The 21,513-nt window shown below is 36.3% G+C and overlaps 1 protein-coding gene across 9 annotated transcripts in view; it reads left to right on the top strand.

The window, feature by feature from the left end:
- The window catches only part of COX7B2 (cytochrome c oxidase subunit 7B2), a 171,954-nt gene extending 151,363 nt beyond the window's left edge, over positions 1-20,591 (top strand). For all 9 annotated transcript variants that reach the window (XM_004038633.4, XM_063705104.1, XM_019025125.2 and 6 more), the window contains one exon: positions 20,176-20,591. In XM_004038633.4, coding sequence (XP_004038681.1) covers positions 20,225-20,470 — 246 coding nt within the window. In that variant the 5' untranslated portion in view covers positions 20,176-20,224 and the 3' untranslated portion in view covers positions 20,471-20,591. The remainder of the gene's footprint in view (positions 1-20,175) is intronic.
- Positions 20,592-21,513: the final 922 nt, after the last annotated feature.

Genomic DNA, 21,513 nt, shown 5'->3' with positions numbered 1-21,513 from the left:
GTTCTAGAACTTAGATTAGAGGGAATTAGAAATCATCAGAGGGAATGATTTCAACTTTAACCCATTAGGCATGATGTTGGCTGTGAGTTTGTCATATATGGCCTTTATTATGTTGAGATATATTGCTTTTATGCCTAGTTTGTTGAGGATTTTTATCATGAAGCGATGCTGAATTTCATCAAAGACTTTTTATTCATCTACTGAGATGATCATGTGGTTTTTGTCCTTAATTCTGTTTATGTGATGTACAGCATTTATTGATATGAGTATATTGAACCATCCTTTACTCCCTGGGATAAAGCTCACCTTAATATTGTGTATTATTTTTTGATGTGCTGTTGGATTTGATTTGCTAGTATTGTGTTAAGGATTTTTGCATCTGTGTTCATCACTGCATGTTTTCTTTTGTTGTTGTTGTTGTGCCCTTGTATGATTTTGCTATCAGGGTGATACTGGCCTCATAGAATGAGTTAGGGAGAATTCACTCCTGCACGATTAAAAAAAAGTAGCTTCAGGAGGATTGGTATTAGTTCTTTGTATGTTTGATAGTATTTGGCTGTGAATCCACCTGGTCCTGGCTTTCTTGTTGGTGAGAAAATTTTATTAATTATTTAATCTTGTCATCCATTACTGGCCTATTCTGGATTTCTTTCATATATATACACACACACACACACACACACACACACACACACACACGTATTTTATTGTACTTGAAGTTCTAGGGTACATGTGCACAAATTGCAGGTTTGTTACATATGCATACATGCCCCATGATGGTGTGCTGCACACATTAACTGGTCGTTTACATTAGGTATATCTCCTAATGCTATCCCTTCCCCCTCCCCCACCCCCCCACCCCTTCCTGTGTCCAAGTGTTCTCATTGTTCAGTTCCCAACTATGAGTGAGAACATGCAGTGTTTGTTTTTTTGTCCTTGCGATAGTTTGCTGACAATGATGGTTTCCAGCTTCATCCAAGTCCCTACAAAGGACATGAACTCATCATTTTTATGGCTGCATAGTATTCCATGGTATACGTGCCACATTTTCTTAATCCAGTCTATCATTGATGGACATTTGGGTTGGTTCCAAGTCTTTGCTATCGTGAATAGTGCTGCAATAAACATACGTGTGCATGTGTCTTTATAGCAGCATGATTTATAATCCTTTGGGTATATACCTAGTAATGGGATGGCTGGGTCAAATGGTATTTCTAGTTCTAGATCCCTGAAAAATCGCCACACTGACTTCCACAATGGTTGAACTAGTTTACAGTCCCACCAATAGTGTAAAAATGTTCCTATTTCTCCACATCCTCTCCAGCACCTGTTGTTTCCTGACTTTGTAATGATTGCCATTCTAACTGGTGTGAAATGGTGTCTGATTGTGGTTTTGATTTGCCTTTCTCTGATGGCCAGTGATGATGAGCATTTTTTCATGTGTCTGTTGGCTGCATAAATGTCTTCTTTTGAGAAGTGTCTGTTCATATCCTTTGCCTACTTGTTGATGGGGTTGTTTGTTTCTTGTAAATTTGTTTGAGTTCATTGTAGATTCTGGATATTAGCCCTTTGTCAGATGGGTAGATTGCAAAAATTTTCTCGCATTCTGTAGGTTGCCTGTTCACTCTGATGGTAGTTTCTTTTGCTGTGCAGAAGCTCTTTAGTTTAATTAGATCCCATTTGTCGATTTTGGCTTTTGTTGCCATTGCTTTTGGTGTTTTAGACATGAAGTCCTTGCCCATGCCCATGTCCTGAATGGTATTGCCTAGGTTTTCTTCTAGGGTTTTTATGATTTTAGGTCTAACATTTAAGTCTTTAATCCATCTTGAATTAATTTTTGTATAAGGTGTAAAGAAGGGATCCAGTTTCAGCTTTCTACATATGGCTAGCCAGTTTTCCCAGCACCATTTATTAAATAGGGAATCCTTTCCCCATTTCTTGTTTTTGTCAGGTTTGTCAAAGATCAGATGGTTGTAGATGTGTGGTATTATTTCTGAGGGCTCTGTTCTGTTCCATTGGGTGCTGGTTTTTTGAAAAGATCAACAAAATTGATAGACCACTAGCAAGACTAATAAAGAAGAAAAGAAAGAAAAATCAAATAGATGCAATAAAAAATGATAAAGGGGATATCACCACCAATCCCACAGAAATACAAACTACCATCAGAGAACACTATAAACACCTCTACACAAATAAACTAGAAAATTTAGAAGAAATGGATAAATTCCTCGACACATACATCCTCCCCAGACTAAACCAGGAAGAAGTTGAATCTCTGAATAGACCAATAACAGGCTCTGAAATTGAGGCAAAAATTAATAGCTTACCAACCAAAAAAAGTCCAGGACCAGATGGATTCACAGCTGAATTCCACCAGAGGTACAAGGAGGAGCTGGTACCATTCTTTCTGAAACTATCCCAATCAATAGAAAAAGAGGGAATCCTCCCTGACTCATTTTATGAGGCCAGCATCATCCTGATACCAAAGCCTGGCAGAGACAACACAAAAAGAGAATTTTAGACCAATATCACTGATGAACATTGATGCAAAAATCCTCAATAAAATACTGACAAACCAAATCCAGCAGCACATCAAAAAGCTTATCGACCACGATCAAGTGGGCTTCATCCATGGGATGCAAGGCTGGTTCAACATATGCAAATCAATAAATGTAATCCAGCATATAAACAGAACCAACGACAAAAACCACATGATTATCTCAATAGATGCAGAAAGGCTTTTGACAAAATTCAACAGCCCTTCATGCTAAAAACTCTCAATAAATTAGGTATTGATGGGACGTATCTCAAAATAATAAGAGCTATTTATGATGAACCCAAAGCCAATTACATACTGAATTGGCAAAAACTGGAAGCACTCTGCTTGAAAATTGGCACAAGACAGGGATGCCCTCTCTCACCACTCATATTCAACACAGCATTGGAAGTTCTGGCCAGGGTAATCAGGCAGGAGAAAGAAATAAAGAGTATTCAATTAGGAAAAGAGGAAGTCAAATTGTCCCTGTTTCCAGATGACATGATTGTATATCTAGAAAACCCCATTGTCTCCGCCCAAAATCTCCTTAAGCTGATAAGCAACTTCAGCAAAGTCTCAGGATACAAAATCAATGTGCAAAAATCACAAGCATTGTTATACACCAATAACAGACAAAGTGTGAAATCATGAGTGAACTCCCATTCACAATTGCTTCAAAGAGAATAAAATACCTAGGAATCCAGCTTACAAGGGATGTGAAGGACCTCTTCAAGGAGAACTACAAACCACTTCACAAGGAAATAAAAGAGGACACAAAAAAATGGAAGAATATTCCATGCTCATGGATAGGAAGAATCAATATCCTGAAAATAGCCATACTGCCCAAGGTAACTTATAGATTCAATGCCATCCCCATCAAGCTACAAATGACTTTTTTCACAGAGTTGGAAAAAACTACTTTAAAGTTCATATGGAAGCAAAAAAGAGCCCGTATTGCCAAGTCAATCCTAAGCCAAAAGAACAAAGCTGGAGTCATCACGCTACCTGGCTTCAAACTATACTACAAGGCTACAGTAACAAAAACAGCATGGTATTGGTTCCTGATTTCTTTTTCTTTCTGCTAGAGAAAATTTCTAATCTTTGCCTGGTCTCACCGTAATTGTCTTTTCCTCAATGAAGTATTTTCTGCCCACCTAATATAAAATCACTTTCCTAGTATTCTCATTTTTATATCACTGTATATTTTATACCATTTATCTCATACTACAAGTATATAGGGTTGTGGTTGCTAAATAGCTTGCTCTCACACTAAACTGATTTCCACAAGGGCAAAAAATGCATCTGTTTTATTTATCTCCACTATTTCAATACATACTTGAGTTGACAGTAGCATAATGTAAAAATATTGTTTCATTTGCTCTAAACTGAACATGATAACTAATATGTACATGTTTTGCTAGAAGTGAAAGGAGAATTAAATGCTGATATGAGAAGTGGATATAAAAGTAGACATATAAACATTCAACAAATAACATGGTATACACTCTACCACCAAGAATCAACAAGTTCATATGTATGCTTTTGCAAAATTTTAAATGATGTATGACATATACCTAGTTTGTCACTTTGAAGTAATTGAAACAGTAGATGAGAGAGTGTAAATATCTCCCCACAAACAATTTGAGCTGATGACAGGAGGATGAGTTGGAGTTGAGTATGTGAAGTGGAAGCAACAAAACTAAAAAAAATCTTTGGGAAGAAGGAATGTCTATTCCAGAAAACTGAAAGAAGGTCACTGGGATGTAGAAAGTGAATAGGAGATTTGTGTGAAATGTTGCTGATTAAGTTGTCAAGGACCATGAAAGCTTTATAGTTCATTGTTATGGACTGTTTGTGTTCTCCCCAAAATTCATAATTTGAAGCCCTAACCCTCAGTGTGTCTGTATTTGGAGATAGGGTCTGTGAGGAGGTGATAAAGATTAAATGAGGTTATAAGGGTGCATCTCTAATCTGAAAGGGCTGGTGACTTTATAAGGAAAGAGACGTCAAAATGAGCTTTCTTTCCACTATTTGAGGACATGACGAGAAGCTGGCCATCTGGAAGTCTGCAAAAGAGCCCTCACTAGAAACAACCCTGCTGGACCTTGATATTGGAATTTCTAGCCTTCAGGACTTTGAGAAAATGTATTTTTGTTGTTTAAGCCATGCAGGCTCTAGTATTTTGTTTGGGCAGCCTAGACAGACTGAAGAAGTGGTATCAAAGAAGTTAGCCTTTACCTTAAAAGAAGTTAGAAACCATTGAGTGGTATTCTGTCCTGACTTAAAGCAATTGGCCTTTCCACCATTTTCAAGTTATTTTGGTAAATATCTGGACTCTTTAATAGTTATATTTAGGAACATAAAGAGTCTTGATACTAGATGTCATTATAATCATATATATATGTCATTATAATAAAAGAAATTCTCATTTATTTGTTTTTGTTTTTGTTTTGAGACAAAGTCTCTTTTGCCCAGGCTGATGGAGTGCAGTGGCATGATCATAGCTCGCTGTAGCCTCCAATTTCTGGGCTCAAGCAATCCTTCCACCTCAGCCTCCTGAGTAGTAGCTAGGACTACAGGCATGTGCCACCACACCTGGATTGTGTGTGTGTGTGTGTGTAGAGATGGGATCTCATTGTGTTGTCCAGGCTGGTCTTTAACTCCTGGCCTCAAGTGATCCTTCCACTTTGGCCTTCTGAAATGCTGGATTATAGGTGTAAGCCACTGCACCTGGCCAATAAAAGAAATTCTTAAACTTATTCTGTGGAATTGGATAGAACATAAGAATAGGAATGTACACCCAGTGAAGTCCTTACTCTTTGTCCTTTGGCATACTCCTTACATTAAAATAAAGCCAATGGTATTCCTTTAATGGTAGGAGCATCCGGTTTGGTAGTTGAATCAGATAATAAAATTCTCTGTGCAGAGGAGAAACTTGTGACCAATAGAACTCTAGATCTGAATTATTATTCCCAGTGTGTTAGAGTGCTATACTTGGCAGATTCTCATACTTTATCCCTACGAAAGCATTAGGCCTGACACAACCTTTCTAATCAACCACATATCTTGAATATCATTCATCTCATCAGTGAAAAAGTATTTCTAACATCCATTAGATGAATTAACACACCCTCTGGTTTATACTTCTATAATTATGTGACAGGTACATCTTGTAGCCATTCCTAGAGTATGGATTTCTGATTAGTGTACTTCAGATGCAAACTAACAATCCTTACACTGTAAATTGAAGTTAATTTATGTACATGTACATAACACTATTTATACTAAAATGTTTTTAATGTAAATTATCACATAGTGAGTATAACAAAGAGTTTTCATTGTGGATGTGATATAGTCATGTTTCTTCTCTTAGGCTACCTTGTTAGCAGTTGGGAAAATAGATGGAGGATGGGGAATGGCAGAGGTATTGTGGAAAGACCATTTAAAGAAAGCATATGAAATGAAGTTGTTAGGATGGAGACATTTTGGATAGAGAAAAGTTAGCAGATTTGAGATATTTTAAAATATTTTAAAATTTAATTTAAATTTCAAAATTAAAGAATTAAATATTATATATTGCGAGGGAGCTGAAGGCATCAAGAATTATTTCTACATTTAACTTGCTCAGCTAAATGATGGAGATGCTGTTCACTGGGATGAGCATCAATCCCAGGCAGTGTAACACACTTACTTGAAACTTTAGATATAGAAACAAAATCATAAAGGAGGAAACATTGATAAGGATCAAACTTGGGAGTAGAAGAGCATGATTGTACACTTATTCTATTGATTTTGCAGACACTTTGAGCTATTTTAGGAGAAATGTTGGGAAGGAAGTTTGATGTACTGTATTGCTCTGGAAGTAACAAGAGAGTTCATATGTGCGGATATAACATGGGAGTCATCTAATTGCCCATGACAATTAAGTTTATTAGTGTGGTTGAACTACCTAGTGAGAGAGAGAACATAAAAAGCAAAAATAGATGAGAACCTATGAGTGAACCCTGAAGAACTCCTACTTCTAAGAATTTGTTAGAAGATGAGTTTGTAAAGAAGAAATAGCCATATAGACATGAAGAGTAATAAGGGAATATCATGGAAGCTAATGGAAGAAGAGTTTCCAGGAAAGAAATAATTGGTATTATTGCAGTGAAAAGTCAAGAAAAGTGATCTAAAATGTTCATTTTGTGGGATAGAGAGGCCATTGACCTTTGGACTACCTATTGATATAGAATTAGGGAATGAAAACTGCATGGAGTGAAAGAAGAGTGACCGGAAGTTCAGGAAATGGCCAAGGTTTTTTGAATAGTTGTCTGAAGCTGGATTCCTTTTCCTGTGGGCAGCCCCCTCTGCTCTTGCCCACCACAATTATATAATATTCTCATGCTATGTACAGTTCACACAGTATAAATTGCTGTTTTAGCCTAAAGTATTTTTTTGTTTTGAGACTATTTTCTTCAGTTAAATAAAATAATGTTTTATGTAGGGTACTTTCATGGTGGGTATATGCTTTATCAATATTTTTGGTCGTTGCCAGTATTTGAGCAGTAATAATTTGTAGGCTCTTAAGATAATTTGTGACAATTGTTGTAAGACATACTTAAGGGAATACCTTCATAAATCTACCTTAAGTCTGGTCCTGGGTGAAGCATGTGCTTATGAAGCATGGCTACTATTGAATTGGCCAGTATTGGTTCCAAGATTTTTAAATTTATTCTTTCTGGTTCTTTAATGTAAATCAGAAAGTTATAGGTGTTGATGCAACATCATGAACTTTGAAGTAAATATAAATGGCTCCACTTTAGATACTGTTAATTCTAAGCACAATTAGATTTTAACTATCTTGGTTCTGGTTATTTTGTATATATTCAGTATTATAAATTACATTTGTTCTTAAAGATGTCTGTGAGGCATATCGGCTATTATTTCATAGTAACGTTAAAGACAAATTTTATGGTGACTACAACATGATGTTCAATCAAGATTAAAATGTGTTACATCATTGGCAAAAAGCCAGAAGGAGCTTTATTCCAATGTGATGCTTAAGTATAATATCAATATTATATATGCTGTCATTAGGAATTTGACATTAAAGGAGATTCTCTTGATTATATATGGTTGCACTTGAAGGTCAGCTTTAAAGGCGATGTGTTTGAAAACTATATTTTATCCTTGATAGGTAAAGAAAAGTCCACTTATAAGTGGGAGCTAAGGCCAGGCACAGTGGCTCATGCTTGTAATCCCAGCACTTTGGGACACTGAGGCGGGTGGATCACGAGGTCAGGAGTTCAAGACCAGCCTGACCAAAATGGTGAAACCCCGTCTCTACTAAAAATACAAAAATTAGCCAGGCGTGGTGGCACACACCTGTAATCCCAGCTACTCAGGAGGCTGAGACAGGAGAGTCGCTTGAACGTGAGAGGCAGAGGTTGCAGTGAGCCGAGATTGCGCCATTGCCCTCCAGCCTGGGCGACAGAGCGAGACTCTGACTCAGAAAATAATAAAATAAAATAAAATAAAATAAAATAAAATAAAATAAAAAAAAAAATAAAATAAAATAAAATAGTAGGAGCTAAATGATGAGAATATATGGACACGTAGAGGGGAACAACACACACTAGGGTCTTTTGGAGGGTGGAGGGCGGGAGAAAGGAGAGGATTAGGAAAAATAACTAATGGATACTAGGCTTGATACCTGGGTGATGAAATAATCTGTGCAACAAACCCCCATGACACGAGTTGACTTGTATAACAAATGTTATATAGGTAAACTTACTCCAGAAGGCTTTTCCTGGTCTGTTTGTTTGGGAAAGATGTCTCGTATTTTTGGTGACATAGCAGCCTGATCATATTTTTTATTACTTTTTGCACATTGAAACCTTATCATTATCTGCCTCTTCTGCTGAGCCTTCCTGAAAAGATAAATCATTCTTATCCATTATTTTGGTGGTAATTCCTGTGTTTAGTAGGCTGTAGTCACATAATAGGAGCTCAGTTTAATCAAGTTTAAGTAAACAAAATAAGTTTAAGTAACAAAGTAGTGCTATTTAGGGTTTTCTAAGGGATCTTGTCATGCACTAAAAACCTTGGAAAGGGCAACTTTTATTTGTGGAAACAAGTTGCTTAAAAAGACTGCATGTTCCCATCCTCACACATTGTAGATTTGCCCCAGCCTTAGACTCCTCTGGGGCAGTATATCACACTTATATGAAACTTTAGATATAGAAACAAAATCATAGAGGAGGAAGAAACTTTAGAAAATCTAGTCCACTGGTCTCTCTCAATGAATAAACCTCTTTGTTTCCACTGTACTTTCAATGTATAATGGACATCTTTTGTTTCCGCCCCATTCAATATCCATTCTGCCTACCTCTGGTGACAGCGTACTCCATGTTCCACTTTTGGTCAATGCCCTGATTCTAGAGGAGGGCAAAAGATTCAGGTCCCTTACATGTTCTACACTTAGATCTTTGTGCCACTTTTATAATTACTTTTCATTAGAAAACACATATATGAGTTTGGCTCTCTGCCTCTTCCTCAAATAGAGTGTAAAGCCAGGAAAGGAGTATTGGGTTCTGTGTATTTACTATTTGCCATTCACACTCTAATTTCTACCCACATTGTTCTTCAACATGCATCAAGTCATGAATGGCCAGTGACCAAAAGAGTATTAAAATATTAAAGGGCAATATAAAGTGATCTCTAGGTCTTTCAGATCTGATGGTTTTTTATTTGATGAATATGATAAAATACATTATCTGTATAAGAAAACCTACCATTCCATTATCAACAGTGGCTCTAAACTATATAAACTGTATCTAGTGTTTGAAAATTCTGGCCTATTTGCATAGAAATCTTACTTTTCTAATTAACAAATATTCAAATGATTATGTTAATTTAGTTTAGGGGTGCCCTTTTAGACTAAGAAATTTTAGACTCCGTTAGATTAATGAAATAGAGGTTGAAACCTTGTAACCTCTCTGAAACAAGAATGTAATTGGAAATTGTAGGATTTCAAAACAAAAATCTGTATTCGGATTTTTTGTTGCATGTTTTTAGATGGGTAACCTCTTTTAGGCTTGCTTTCTTCCTTAAGATCCTTCCCTCAGGAACTTAAAAGAAAAACTAAAATGAAATATCAGTTCACTAAAATAAGCACCCTGCCCCAAAGTTTAGCAAAGTGCATCCTGTCTCACTGTTTCTGCTGAGGCATCTACAAGAAGGAAAAAAAAAATCAGTGTATCAAAGTTTGCCCCTCTGGCCAGTTTTTCTCACTTACAAATAATGAATCCAAGGGGGAAAAAAGGATAGGTAAAATATCTTGTTAAAAGTTATTTTTACCAATATCTTGTTAAAAGTTTTTTTAAAGTCTCCAAAATGTTATGAAAGTGAAAAAAAGAAAATTATACTGAAAGCACTGGCCTAGTAAAACAACTTGCAATGATTAGAGTTACTACTTCAATGCTGTTATGTGTTCTTCTCATCAGATGAAATTTCTCTGCAAATGCACCATAAGTTATCTAGGTGATAGCAATAGCAAGAGCCTTATTCATAAAAGGATTAATTAACAAGTATATTTTGAGCAGAATTTAGGAGCACAGAGATAGTCCAAGTTGGAAATAAATAATCTGGAGTTTGCAGAAGCAAGGTGGAAAAGATTACTTTGCAGTGCTAAATATTCCAATCTAAATGGGTAGTTTTATCAAAATTAACTTCTGGACTGGACCCTTACTGGCTTGAGTTCTGGTTGGCAACTGCAAACAATTTTAATGCAAAATGGAAACAATTGGTAAATGTGTCTTTAAAAATTAAAATATCTGGCTGGGCACAGTGGCTCACACCTGTAATCCTAGCACTTTGGGAGGCTGAGGCAGGCAGATTGCCTGAGCTCAGGAATTCAAAACCAGCCTGGACAACACAGTGAAACCCCGTCTCTACTAAAAACACAACAAAATTAGCCGGGCGTGCCAGCGTGCGCCTGTAACCCAGCTGAGGCAGGAGAATTGCTTGAACCTGAGAGGTGGAGGGTGCAGTGAGCCGAGATTACGCCACTGCACTCCAGCCTAGGTGATAGAGAGAGACTCCGTCTCCCAAAAAAAAAAAAAAAAAAAAAAAAAATTAAAATATCTTTGATATCTAAAAGTTAAACAGGCCAATGTTTCCTGTATACTTTTACCTAAATATATCAGTGATAGATTGAAGGCAGAAATGACTTTGACAAGTCCATTTCAAAGTTTTAATGAAAGTTTCAAATTATGCAATGAGGGGTCATTGATTCACCTTTAATGGCCACCGTAGAATCATGAAATATTTTTATTCAGAGTCTATTTAATTAATAAAGATGGATGTGTTACCGTAACACCGAGGGTTTGGTCTAGGTTCTGCTGCTCACCACAGAGAAAGCCAATGACTGAGACAACGATTATAGCAGAGGTTGGCTGCTATAGCCAAGGAGATGGGAGGGAGATCAATCTCAAATTCGTCTCTCCGACCGACTGAAATTAAGGGTTTATAGCAGGGAAGAAATGTAGCAATGCATAGGAAAATAGGAGCTCAGGAGGCCTAAGGAGGTAATCATGATGAATGAGGGGACTGGTGTCCCATTGTCTGGATGCGGGGATCTGGTACTTTGATGCTTTTTGAGACGCCTGGGGGTCCTTTTCGGAGGAAGGAACTCAGATAAAACAAATGTAAGTTTCAAGCTTTAAAACAAGAAGGGTCAATTTTCTATGTTTATACAAAAAAAAAAAAAAAAAAAAAAAAAAAAAAAAAAAAAAACTATGGGACCATTGGGTCAATTTCAGATGTTGAAACCAGAGAAACATCTGCACAAATATTAAAACTGCCAAAGTTAGAATCATATAATGAAGGCTAGAATTCATTGCTCTTATGCGTGTTGTTAAGACAAACTGGGATTACCACACACCCTGTACTCCTTGAATCTTATGTTAAAAGTTCCCACAAGGAAATGATTTAGTTTGTGAGATGCCTCCTGGATCCTTATTAAGCCTTTGGAAATGAGTACAGTGATGTAACAATATTGAGAACACAGAGGCATCCTTTGGTTTTCCCCTAATTGTGTTCTGCAAAACACTAATCTGGAGATATGCTTCAGGGGGAAAAAAAGCATGGCATGTTTAGCTACGTTTGGAATACACCACATGCCATCCCTCTCAAAGAATCACTGTTTAGCACAATAGAGGTTGGAAAAATACTTCAATAAAGAAAATTTGACTTTGTTAGCTGCATACTTCTCAAAACTTAGATAACATTGAAACCCCGTTTTCAAGTAACTTCTATTAATATAACATCAAAGAGAACTAGTGAAATAGGCATATTTTGGGAAATACTGACATAAGATCCCTTTACAATTGGAATCACTGTCAAACTATTAAAGCTAAGAGACTATGTATTTCAGCCATTGGGATGGAATATACTTTTTTTAAGTTAATGAAATACATTCCTATATTCCAGTTTATGCATCAGTTTCTGAGAGTTCCATTAGCATGAGACAGATTCTCAGAGGTTTGTCCTTTTTAGATACCTGTGCAAAGTAATTGTGATCTTGCCCTGCAAAGCTGAAGATTTGAATGCAGAAATGTGATTACACTAAGGGACTAGCACATTTTGGGACCTTAGCTGGTGAACTGTACATATTCGAAAGGTACTGTAATGTCAAAATAACATAGACATCCACTTTGAGGAAATGTGTTGGGCCTACTTGAAGTTTAATAATGAACAAAATAAGAATTGTTGCACAGTTGGGACACTGACTCACACAGTGTGACACATAGAAAAGCCTTCAACCTGTATGCCACTGTTTTGTTATCTCTTACTCATAGCTATCAGAAAGGAAAAAGAGTGAGTATAGTTGGAAGGACCTTATGATTAAAGAAAATATTATGGGTACTTAATGAGTGAACCACCTTAATGTGATCTGCTCCATAAAAGAAACTGCCTAAATGAACACTGTGATTATTCTCAGACTGGACATTACTGAATACTTTCAACACTCCATATGGGATAGAAATGATCTGTTCATTTAGACTGTGACTGGGAAGAATGTGAGCGAGAGTGCCTACCTCAATATCCCTTTACTCTTCAGGCAACATATGGCATTTGAGGACACCAGCTCACAGGTTCTTTGTCCACTGTCTTATTTTTCCTCCAGGCATAACAATTCACTGCTATAATCTGCCTTTCTGTTTGTTTAGGTAGCATCCATTTCTGTAACTTTTTAGGCTTAATAAAGTGACATAAAACACAGCCTTAAGCAAATGGTTGTACTATCCATCAATTCAGTGACTTAGGAGATGATGCCATTACATATAAAATAGAGCCATTGTTCAGCATTTTTGCCAGCGGCGTTGCTTCTTTCAGAGTTCCCATATTTCCTGTTATGAAATGGCTGAAAACTTGAATACATTGTGAAAGGGGACACTTTGCACCGTGTACCCTTAATCCCTACTTGAGCATCATCGTCTGCTGACAAATACATAAATGAACTGAAGACACTGCAGGTTATGTGCATTTCCATTTCAAGAAGATTGCCTTTTTTATTGTTTCTTATTTTGCATTGATATCATGAAGCTGTAAAAAGAAGAGTGGAAATAAAAGCAAGTGGAAATCAAGGTATTTCAGTTGAGTAATGTCCAGGAGTCCTAGCTCCAAAAGTGTATCATTCATTTATACAGCAGAACACCTGTATTACTAATGCTTTTAATGTTTTTAAATGCTACCAAATGTTTCTCTTGACTAACTTATTCCCAGGGGATCCCTATAACTCTTTCAGGTCACTCAGGTACTGCTTTCTAAATTACCATGGTAGTAGATTCAATTACTACTGTACTCTTTCAGTGGCCTAAAAGAATAAATGGCCTTCCTAAAATGCTTCTTTTTATTTTTCCGCCAAGGAAAAGCCCAGAGTGTTAGAGCTGGATAGTACCTTGGAGATTATCTGACTCAATGTTCCATAAATATTTCTGATGATAAAACTCTCCTGAGAATTTGTTTTAAAAAATACAGATTCTCAGGCTACTCCCCTTGGAGACTCTGTTACAGTACATTTGAAATTGAGCCCAGGAATCTACATTTTGTAATAAAGATTCCAGATGACTTTTAGGATCAGATAGGTTTGGAAAAACTAAATTAGTTCAACTTTTTTATTTTATAGGGGGTAAGCAGCTGTCCAGGTAGATTAAGTGATTCATCTGAGTTGTATCATAAACCATTTAAAATATTGGGATTAGTTCAGGAAAAATGTTGATGGGCAACATTTTTGCATCCCATGGTAGGGACCAGGATAATTTATTTTCTTAGATTTTAAGTTGCCTTCTCTATTGTATAGAATGGTGTCATTCATGGTGGAGAAGTGATAGGGGAGGATACACCTTTCTGTATATACAGCAGTGGTTCTGAACTGGGAATGATTTTGCACCCCAGGTAACATTTAGCAAGGTCTGGAGACATTTATGGTGTCAAAACTGGGGGATACTACTGCTGTTATTTAGTGGGTAGAGGTAGGGATGCTACTAAACATCTTACAATGCACAGGATTACTTTTCCCCTCTCCAACAAAGAATTATTCATACCAAAATATCAGTTGTATCCAAATTGGGAAACCCTGATATACCCCTTAATGCCTTCTTGAGCTTCATCTTCCTCTGAACTATTTAAGAGTAATATCTGGGCAATTTGAGAAATAGGACTCTGTTTTGTTTTCTTCTTGAAATTACATAAAAAGCCTATATCGAAGCTAAGTGGGTCATTTGTTGGTCCATGTTGGGCTATACTTACTTAGACTGGATACAGTTATTATTTTGTTTTTGGATCATACAGCAAATCCTTTTGAAGATCCCTCCCCCTTCTACTCAGGCATCTAAACCTGCCTTTCTGTGGCACACCTTAATTATGTATGCTTTGACCTTTCAGTATTCGGTGCCTAGATCACCCAAACTCTGATTCCCAAGGTCAGCAACAAGCTACAGTGTCAATATCTGCTGATTTTGAACAGAAATCAGCACAGAGGTTTTGGGTGAAATCAACCCAGAGGTTAAGTGAATGGAATACTCAATTTAGTTAGAGTAACTTACTTACTAAATTGATCTGATTTTTATTTTATTTATATTTCTCGATTCTATCTTCTTTGTATTTCTGGTATGAGTACTTAATTTAGATCATTATTCTCTTTTTCATTAAGCATTGCCATCAATAGTTAACTAACATCTTAAATTTTTGGCATTTTTGTCATCTCTCCATCCATTTTACACCTAACAATTATGTTTGTAAAATGTGTTTTCTGATTACACCAATCAATAGTTTCTCCTCACCTACAGGAATGTTTCTCAAACTTGAGTTACGTTTGGAATCTTCTTAAAGTTATTTCATCACTTGTACCATCTTAAATTATTTTATTACAAAATCACTTACATATGGGTAAACTTGAAACTGAATTGATCTTCATTATATTGGGAGCTTAATACAACGATAAAACCAAAACATGTTTTCAAATAAAAAATGAAACAAACTATACAACAAATAAAGATCAAATTTGTCATATTAACAGTATGACAGTTAACATTGTCCTGAAACTCTAACACTGTTTGTAGTGATCGTAGTTATTTTATTTTCACATGTCTGTGCTTAGTAAGCTTTGGTATGACTCAATTCTTCTAATTCTTTATTTTGTCCCTTGCAAACGAACACTTTAACATAAAAGCTGCATCCATTCTTTTTGCATTAACCCAGGGCAAATAATTGCTATATACCTTTGCAGCTAAAATGCAGAACAAAGATAAACAGAGACACTAGAAATTGATAAGCTGCATCATCCAGGTCTCATATTATTTTTATATTATCATGAAAATAAAAAATTAAAAATGAATTTTGATTTAATTTATTAATAAATTAAAAATTCTCATTGTTAACAGCAAAGGTTGTATGACAACTGTTTTTTTTAAATAATGGGAAACACTGACGTGTAGAATTGAGTCAAATGCCATAGCAAAACATTTAAAGTCCCCAGTGTGCCATTCTTTTCTCATGTCTCCAGGCTCATCTGTTGGGCATTTGTTGCTTCAACGCTTATTACGTAGTGTTACCGAGCTCACCAGATTGCCTTGTCTCTGTATTAATTCCAGCCTGTGTGCTTACGTTTTGCTTCTCCATCTGTGTATTCCTCCCCACCAACAATTTTTGTTTCTGTCTATTTCAAAATAATATTTCAAGATCTAGCTTAGGTATCATCTCTTCTAAAACCATTCCTATGATCTCAGGATAAAATGCCCCCTCCTCTGTGAACTAAATACACCCTGTGCTAATTTCTAGCCTACTTCCTTATGTAGAGCAATAATTATTTATTTCTCCACTATACCATAAGCTTCTTTAGAGTAGACATTGTACTGATGACATCTATCCCAGGCTGTAACGTACAGTAGTTAGTAGGTAAATAAATAGCAAAGTGCTGTGAACCATTTCCAATTAAAGAGCCATCTCTGGTAACCAGCTTGGTTTTGTTTTGTTTTGTTTTGGTTTGGTTTGTTTTGTTTGATCATTTTCCAGTACTCAGAGTTGAATACACTTTAAGAAAACATGGTATGGTTGAAGAATTAGTTGGATTTAGAATCAGAGGACTTACATTCACATCCTTTCCTGTCATTTGTTCTTAGGTGTAAAACAGGGTTAAACAGTCATCCTTCCACACCATTTTTTCAGATGTGCAAAATCTTGGCACAATGTCTTAACACACAGGTATATACTCAATAAATGTTAGTTTCCTTACTACACTGTTGTTTTACTTCTTTTGATAGCCTTCAGCGATGTGAAATTATCATTACCAGTGAAGCTTCAGATTTATATACTTCCTTATTGTAGTTAGACTGAGATCAAGTATTAGTTATTTTTTGCAGAAAGAACTTTAAGATGACTACATATAATAGATGACACAATCAGTCTTTCAACTTCAATGAATACTTCACTCCCTTTAACCATTTATATTTATTCAGAACATATTTCTTTTACTGCCATGGGCATGAGGGAACTTTTACTTTGTTTTTACTACCTAGAGAAATCTGTCTTCCTCTATCTTTTTGTAGTCTATTTTTGTCAGAAAGATCTACTTTCAGAAACATTTCCTTTACCTACTATATTATTGAATTTCTTTTTTATGCTTTCATATGGATATTAGAACCTGTAGCTTTAGTTCTTTAGATAATAGGAGTAAGACTTACTCATAACACAAAATTTATTGTAGTGGTATGTAATATGGGTTTAAACGATATGGAAAATTCCTTGAATTTTCTTAGCTTTTACATGTATTTTATAAAGATAAAGATAAGATAGATCTGAAGGCAGTTGAGACGGATGTAGCTGATGCCGACAAGGAAAAGAAAAAGAGCAAAGAGACTGCAGTTTGTTTATTATAGGATGAAATGCCAACTGCAAACTATGGAAGGATTTCCTAAAGGAGAATCCTTAGTAATAGACTTACTGGTTCAAGAAAATTCAGGCTAGATGGAAAAGAAAAGCTTTATAGATATGGGAATAGCCAAAGGATGAACTAAGCTTCTAAGAAATGTGATCAATGTCACTAGAGACAAAGGATCTGAATTTAAATGTAACATCATGAGTATAAGAAAAATGAAATCAATTTGTCATAAAGCAGCAAGCATGAGCCGACCCACTAGAAATCCCTGTTATCACAAATTATTCTTTGGTTATGTGTCTTCCTAAAGAATGAAAGCAAAGTGTGGCACAGGTCCTTTTGTACTGGATTAAGGCTGCACCTGTCATACCCTGACCGATGTCACCTTCTGCCTACTCTCTGAATTCAATTCAAATGAAAACCTTGGTGTCTTTGGGTGGGAAGATTCATGACTAACAGGAAACATTTTTGAATATCTTGAACCTCGGAAAAAATTAATTTGGCTCTGGTTGCCCTGTTTGTCACAATCATGATGAGTACCACTTACCATATGGTAGGAAATAAAAGAGAACCTTGGGGTCTTGTTTTCAAAGTTGGAATAAAGTCTTCTGAGCTGGAAAATCTCAGTGAATAGTTATGTTTACAAGTATTGACCTCAGGGCCTTTTATATCTGTGTTGCCTATGTTTGGGCCACAGTTAAGATATGTCATTGCTGAAGACAGAGTGTTGTTTGACAACTTGCACACAGGAAGAGAAATTTAAAGAATTATTTTATGTTTCTACTTCCAGATTTCTTGTAACTATCTAAGAAATAAAATAATTTTGGCTATTATGAAATGCACATCTAATTTCATTGTATTTTGGCTTGTTCTTAGTATTCATTTTAGCTTCTTATGAGGATACCAATATTCACTTATATTTCAGATTGGTTTTAAAAAGATCTTTTTATGCTTTTGTGTCAGCTACTTTATATGCAGTTACCTCCCTTGCTCTTGGAGAACTTGCAGTTTATCAGAAGAGAATAAAAAGATAATTCCTTAGGAGAATGACAAGGCAAACCACAGGCTTGAAGAAAGTATTTACAAAATCCATATCGAATTGAGGACTGTTATCCAGAATATACAAAGAACTCTTAAAATTCAACAATAAGAAAATGAACAACCTGAATTTTTAAAATAAGCGAAAGGCCTGAAATAGATACTTCCCAAAGGGGAGATGAAGATGGCAAACAAGCGTATAAAAAGATGCTGGACATTATATGTCATCAGGGAACTGCAAATGAAACACCTATTTACCGATTAGAATGGCCCAAATCCAGAACACTAACAACATCAAATGCTGGCCAGGATGTGGAACAAAAGAAACTCTCATTCAGTGCTGGTGGGAACTCAAAATGGTACAGCCACTTTGGAAGGCAGTTAGGCAGCTTCTTACAAAACTAAACAAATTATTACCATGTGATTCAGCAATCATGCTCCTTGATATTTACCTAAATTAGTTAAAAATATATTCAGGCAAAACCCTACCCACAGATGTTTATAGCAGCAGCAGTTGTATTCGTACTAATTGAATCTTAGAAGCAATCAAGATGTCCTTCAGTAAAATAATAGATAAATAAATTGTGGTGCATCCAGACAGTGGAATATTAATTAGCACTAAAAAGAAATGCACTCTCAAGCCACAAAAGATATGAATGAACTTTAAAAGTATATTTTGAAGTGAAAGAAGCCAGTCTGAACAGGTATACTGTATGATTGCAACTATATGACATTCTGAAAAAGGCAAAACTGTGGAGACAGTAAAAAGATCAGTGGTTGCCAGGAGTAAGTCAAAACAGAAAGATGAATAGGTGAAACCGAACCATTGCCCTGTAGACTGTTCTTTTTGATAAACATAGAAATTGACCCTTGTAGTGTTAAGAAGCTTGAAACTTTTATTTGTTTTATCTGAGTTCCTTCTTCAGGAAATGACCTTTAGGCCTCTCACAAAAAGTAAAAAAAAAAATGAAACCAGATCACCACACCAGATGCTGGACCCATCATTCACCATGATTGCTTCCTTGCTCTTCCCAAATGCCTGTTTTCTTTCACATTTTTACATTTCTTGCCTGCTATATAAAGCCCTGGTTTAAGTCAGGGAGATGGATTTGAAACTGAGCTCCCATCTCCTCCGCTGCAGCACCTGATTAAACCGTTCTTCCTTGGCAATACTTGGTGTCTCAGTGATTGGCTTTCTGTGTGGTGAGCAGCAGGACTGAGACCAAACCTTTGGTGTTTCGGTAACATAAGCAGAGCACAGAGGGCTTTTTAGGGCACTGAAACTATTCTGTATGATACTAAAATGATGGATACATGTCATTATACATTTGTTAAAACCTATAGAATGTACCATATCAGGAGTGAACCTTCATGTAAACTATGGACTTTGGGTAATCATGAAATGTCAATGTAGGTTTATTGATTCCAACAAATGTACAACCCTGGTGGAAGATGTTGATAGCTAGGGAGGCTGTGGGTGTATAGAGTCAGGGTACATGGGAACTCTCAATGTCTTCTGCTCAATTTCACTGTGAACCAAAACTGCTTCCCCAAAATATTTCTATTTAAAAAGATAATTCCTCAATGTTAAGTGTTATGAAAAAAAGGTTGTAAATTGTGTGATAACCCAGAGACAAAGGGGTGTATTCAACTTAGTGAGATATGGAAAAGACTTCACAGAAGTGGTAACTCTTAGAGCGGAATTTCAAAGGCAAGCAGAATTTTGCTTGTAGGAGGGGGAAGGTAAGTATTACAGTTAAAGAAGGAGAAGGAATGGGGTTAAGCAGGAGGGAGAAAACGAGGAGGAGGAGAGTGAGGAGGCATGGCATGTTCTGTGACTTTCTGTCTATTGTAGCCATGTTAATAAGTTTGTAGTCTGTAGAGTCAATGCATTGGATATTTGTGATGAGTAGAAAAGCTAACATTTATTACATGCTTACCTTGTTGTTGTTTTGTTTTGGATTATCACACGTAATAATGCTGAGGCAAAAAGAGGTTAAATAATTGCCCCAAGTTCATATAGCTAATCGGTGGCAAAGCTGGGATTCAAATTCAGATATTGTTATATCAAAACTCACATTCCTGAACACCACTCCAAGGGGTGATGTAGCCAAACATTCAAAGCGGAAGGAATTGAATGAAGATTGGACATCAATGCATATCTTTTCTCTCTTTCCAGCCTCTTTGCAACAAAATAGACCAGTAGCTGAAGTCAACTGCAATCCTTCATGATGTTTCCCTTGGCCAGAAATGCACTAAGCAATCTCAAGATTCGAAGCATTCTGCAAAGTATGGCAAGACATAGCCATGTAAAACACTCACCAGATTTTCATGATAAATATGGTAATGCTGTGCTAGCCAGTGGAACCGCTTTCTGTGTTGCTACATGGGTGTTTACAGCCACTCAGATTGGAATAGAATGGAACCTATCCCCTGTTGGCAGAGTTACCCCAAAAGAGTGGAAACATCAGTAACCATCACAGTTGCTGTAATGACAGAATTGTTTAAAAAAACCAACTTGTCATGTAAGCACTCTACTGCTTATTAAAATATAGCAAAATTGAAAAAATAAAATGTGTTTTAAATCTTTAAAAAGTCATTGCAAATGGTCATTATATTGCCTGGGAGCCATACAATAGCAGTGGGTATAGATTACAGGGGATTATGAATAGCAAATATTTGAATGTAGGATTAGTAAAACATGTATTCCTCTGGTTTAATGACTTACACCAGGTATCTTTCAGTGAATATTTACACATATGTAATTTACAAATTAATTTATTTGGCTGGAAAATCCTGTTGAATCTTCCTTGAAACTCTATAGATGTTTCTTGACTTGGGATTACATCCCAGTAAACCCATCACAAATTGAAAATGTTGTAAATTGAAAATACAATTAATACCCTACATACCCATTGTAAAGTCAAAAAGTTGAACCATTGTATGTTCAGATGCTCCTCATTTTATGATGGGGTTACATCTAGATAAACCCCTCAAAGTCAAAAAATCATAGGTTGAGCTATCCTAAGTAGGGGACTATCTGTGTTCAGAAACTGACCATTTTTCACGTCCTTCATCATTCCCACCCTGGTCTGAACCATTATATTCACGGAGATTATTATAAAATCTTTCTAACCAGCCTTCTTGTCTCCGCAGTTTCTGTCCTCCAAACCTGCCTCCCACCACCGCACACAATCTTTTTTCAGCTTATCAGCCAGTGTTCATTTTAAAACATAGTCTAGTTCTGTGACTCTTCATTCAAAACCTAGTTCTCATTTCATTCCAGAGTTAATGCTAAAGTCCTTAGAAAGGTACACAGGTCCCCTAAATGCCGCACTGGCCAGTTTACCTCCTGCATCAACAGGTTTCTACTGGCTCCTCCCTCTGGGTGGCATGCACTTCTGGATTCTGTATGACTCCCTCACACCTTTTTGGGTTTTGTTCATGTCATCTTTTCAGAAGAGGCCTTTATCCTTTCTAAAATTGCAGACTTTATTTTGGCCTGGCTTTCTCTCTC

The sequence above is a fragment of the Gorilla gorilla genome, chromosome 3, assembly GCF_029281585.2.
Source record: "Gorilla gorilla gorilla isolate KB3781 chromosome 3, NHGRI_mGorGor1-v2.1_pri, whole genome shotgun sequence".
Classification (NCBI taxonomy): Eukaryota; Metazoa; Chordata; class Mammalia; order Primates; family Hominidae; genus Gorilla; species Gorilla gorilla.
Note: the sequence above shows the minus strand (reverse complement) of the source record. Positions and strands in the feature narration are given on the sequence as shown.